A 4,249-nucleotide genomic window follows, 5' to 3' on the forward strand; every position below is an offset into this window, starting at 1 on the left:
GGTTTCACCGTGTTGACCAGGATGGTCTCGATCTCTTGACCTCGTGATCCACCCGCCTCGGCCTCCCAAAGTGCTGGGATTACAGGCGTGAGCCACCGCGCCCGGCCTGAGATACTCTTTCATGGATAAAGCAATGGCCCGTGACAGGCTCGATCCTGTGGCCGCCCATCCAGCATGAGAGGGCCCTGGCCGACACCTTGAAGTGGAAATGAAATCGCCCTAACAGTGGGGATGTGGCTAGAATGGGACACGCCCCCAACAGAAGCCAAACTCTCTTCACCTGAAAGATCTAACCTTTACTTAGAGACCTGGTTGTATTAGGAAGACACTAACGCTATCCCAGAGATCTTCATCCGCTGTCACGTGCTTGGGTGGGATAGGAATAGTAAAGATGGAGCAAACGTCGAATTCCCACTTTCCTTCCAGGTAGTCTGCAAGTCAAACTGACATTCTTTTTATAACCTATATGGCCCAAATCATTAGTTGTCTCAGTTAAATGGGTGAGCGGCTGTCAAAAGGAGTCTATTGTATCCGGAGGTGTCATGATGATGAATGCGCTTCTAAGAATAGCAGCAGGTCTCTGCACACTCCGGTAACTTTTAAGCATTATCTATAGTTCCTGTAGCTCTGATCAATGCATGGAAACTAAGATAAATTCATCATTTGTTGCCAATTGGATCTACCTTTCTAGCCAACTTACTGTATTTGACCAGAGGAGATGAAGCTGTGGGCAGGAATTCTGAACAGCAATTTGTTACCAGTACTCAGGACGGGACCATCATTTCTCATGGGCCGTGGTAACAATACCAAGGGTCGACTCCCTCGTGCCCTAACAGTGACAAGTGCACTTCAGGAACCCTGATGGTGCGACCACAGTCTACTCACACTCCTACTTGAAATGGTACCAGGTCATCTGTGACAGGTGCTTGGTTAGAATGTGATCACACTCTTAGAAAACAAGGTTGACAGCAAGGCTAACTGCAAGGGTAGGAAAAGACATTCAAGAGCCAAATCCACACAAAATGTTTTGCCACACTTAATTTTCTGACATTTTTATAATATTTCTAGCCTGCATTTCACGATAGCATTGACACAGCTTGCAAAAACCCCAGCTGCTGAAATAATATTTAGTCTATTAGGACTAAAAAATAACTCCTTCAAAACCTTCTCCTGGGCATCCAGTGGTTCATAAAAGACCCATCCTTTACAGTATGAAAAAGGTGGCTGCATTTAGACGTTTGTTGAAATACGTGTTAAACAGTTAACTCTAAAACAAAACAACTAAATCCCAGCATTACCACCTCTTATCGATGCTCCTAATGTGACACAAACCAGATCCTTCTTCCACTTCCTAATCCAGCCCATGGCCAAGGACTGCATTTATTTGTCACATCTCTTTATTCTCTCAGCAGTTCCTCAGTCTTTCTTGTCCTCTGGGTCTCTGACATTCTCAAAGGGTACAGGTCAGTTATTTTGTTGAGCCTCCTCAACTTCGGTTTGAATGCTCAGCTCCATGAATAGATTCAGGTGAGGCATTTTTAGGAGAACGATCACAGAGATCATGCTGTGTTTTCTCAGTAAATGCGTTAAGAGCCACACAATGTCAGTCCAGTTACTGACGACGTTAACGCTGACTGCATGTATGTCACGTTTGTCAAAACTCCAGTTACTATTTCTTTCTTTGTAATAAACATAAATTTGGTGGGGACATACTTTTTGGGACTACAAATTATCTAGTTCTTCATAAAATTTTCACCTATTGGTTTTAGCACCCACTGGTGTTTCTTGCAGGAATAAATTGTTACTGTGGTGGCTGCCAAATGGTGATTTTCTAATTCTACGGTTCTTTCCTACACTAATTATGTGAGTTTAGTGTTGGAAGAACTCTCCCCTCTTTCCTAGATACTCGGTTACTGCACCATGGATGCGGGAGTTTCTGTTATTCAATGGATTATATTCATTACTAGCATTACTGATTCTGATGTTCCAGTGATCTCAGATGTGGCTTCTGACATGTCTCCATCATTCTCTGAGCACACAACACGATCTTCCAGCCTCATCTTGTATTTTCCAAAGAGGCCTGGTTCCTTTTAGTGGAGAACGGCAGCTAGAAACCAACACCTGGGAGCTACATGTGTTTCTCAGTTGGTGGCATGTCACTGCTCCCAGGCCCTCTCTGTGGCCAGAGCTGGAAGATACGTATGTGTAGGTACATACATATACACACACGCACAAGTATATTTCCTTCTGTGTCTATCTACATATACAGCAAATAGTCCACACTAATACCATCAATTCTATCCAACAGCACAGGATTCATTCCAGACTTCACTTTTTTAATATCTAACTCTGCTTACCTTGATTTTTCACAAGGTGAACACATGGACATCAAGAAATAAAGCATTATGACTCCTCAGAAACCCCTCTTTGTCCGCTTCCTGTCACTACTGTGTCTACTGTTCTATATCTGGATCTCTCACTCACATTATGTTTGTGAAGTTTACCTACATTGCATATAATTGGAACAGTGATGTAAGGTGTTGTGTGATTACACCACAAAATCCATTCTATTGTTGATGGGCATTTGAGCATATTTCAGTACTATTACCAAAAATTTTAATTTTTTTTTCTTTTTTGAGACAGGGTCTCGCTGTCAGCCAGGCTGGTGTGCACTAGCACAACTGCAGTTCACTGCAGCCTCGACCTCCCTCTGCTCAGGTGATCCTCCCACCCCAGCCTAGGGTAGCCAGGGCTGCAGGTGCGCGCCACCATGCTCGGCTAGTTTTTTGTATTTTCCTTTGTAGAGACAGGGTTTTGCCATGATGTCAAGGTTGGTCTCAAATTCCTGGCCTCCAGTGATCCTCCCACCTCAGGCTCCTGGTGATATCAACTTAGACAATCTCTGAGTGAAAATAGAACCCAAAATGGGGAGTAACTACTATTTGTTAGCTTCACTGTAGTAAGTTCATGCCTTGCCATGGAATATTAGGGAGAAATAATAACGTGAGACACAGGAAGATGTTTTTAATATACCGTTGGTGAAAAGAACCTGATAACAAAGCTGGGTGTTCAGCTACATGGAAAATGCCCACTCGTTCTGTAAATGTTATTTTCATCATTAAAAATGTACACATATGACTGATGTAACTAGAAAGAACCCTCTGACAATAAATATATCCAATTAAAAAAAGTAGTAGTAAATATCAAAATATAATTCCTCATGCAGTCAGGAGAACAGAGGCAGGCTATGAAACTCCATGAATGTAGTACAGGCTGAGCATCCGTAGCCCAAAATGTTCCAGAGTCTGAACTTTTTGAGCACCAACGTGATAGGAAATTCTCACGGGAGCATTCTTATTTCAGACTTTCAAATTTGGGATGCTCAACCAGGAAGTATATTCCCAAATCCCCCAAATCCCAAGTCTGAAACAATTCTGTGGTCCCCGTGTGCAAGAGAAAGTGTTAACAGGAGGAAAGCAAGCGAAGCTGGAGTTAAAATAGTTCCCTGTGTCTGACTTGGGAGGCAAAGCGGTCTACAGGTTTAGTTAGGGATCTATTTTATCTGCAACCTGCTGTCTGCACCTGCATCAGGTTATCCACACTGCTTCCTTCCCATGTCCCAGTGATTCTGTTTTCTTACCTCTGCATGAGGAAAAGGTGGTTCTGGAAGATACACCTTACTCTGTTTGTTGTGACAAAGCCTATTGGAGAGGAAAAACACATCAGCATGTGAGGAAGAGTACACGCTGGCATCTGTTGCCACCTAGTGGCAGCAGTGCAAATATTAAATACTGAAGTTTATTTAAAAATTTGCCAGTAAATTTCACTGTGAATGAAAGCCAGTGACTACAGAACACAGACGTACCTTGTGAGCACTTTTTTAAACTTTAGAATTCTTCAATACATTTTTTCTTAAAATATAAACTTATTTTGGAATAATTTTAGATTTAAAGAAAAACTGCCAAGACAGTACAGAGTTCCCATGTACCTTTCACCCTGTGTCCCCAGAGGTGACATCTGATATGAGTGGCAGAGTTGTTAACTAAGAAACTAACATCAGGAAAGGACAATCAACTAAACTCCAGACTTCACTCAGATTTCACTAGTTTTTCCAATCATGCCCCTTTTCTGTTCAGGATCCAAGATGCCATATTGCATTTAGTTGTGATCAATTTCATAAAAAAATGTGATCTACCTTGACACATGGCTTCTGTTTTTGTACATGCATTCTTTTTTTTTTTTTTTTTTT

At 42.1% G+C, this 4,249-nt stretch overlaps 1 protein-coding gene across 3 annotated transcripts in view; it reads right to left on the reverse strand.

Annotated features, from left to right (window-relative positions):
* INTS9 (integrator complex subunit 9) overlaps positions 1 to 4,249 on the reverse strand; it is a 122,806-nt gene that overhangs the window by 15,242 nt on the left and 103,315 nt on the right. For all 3 annotated transcript variants that reach the window (XM_037742685.1, XM_017540494.2, XM_037742684.1), the window contains one exon: positions 3,641 to 3,701. In XM_037742685.1, the coding sequence (XP_037598613.1) occupies positions 3,641 to 3,701 (61 nt within the window). The remainder of the gene's footprint in view (positions 1 to 3,640; positions 3,702 to 4,249) is intronic.

The sequence above is a fragment of the Cebus imitator genome, unplaced genomic scaffold, assembly GCF_001604975.1.
Source record: "Cebus imitator isolate Cc_AM_T3 unplaced genomic scaffold, Cebus_imitator-1.0 Scaffold125, whole genome shotgun sequence".
Taxonomy (NCBI): Eukaryota; Metazoa; Chordata; class Mammalia; order Primates; family Cebidae; genus Cebus; species Cebus imitator.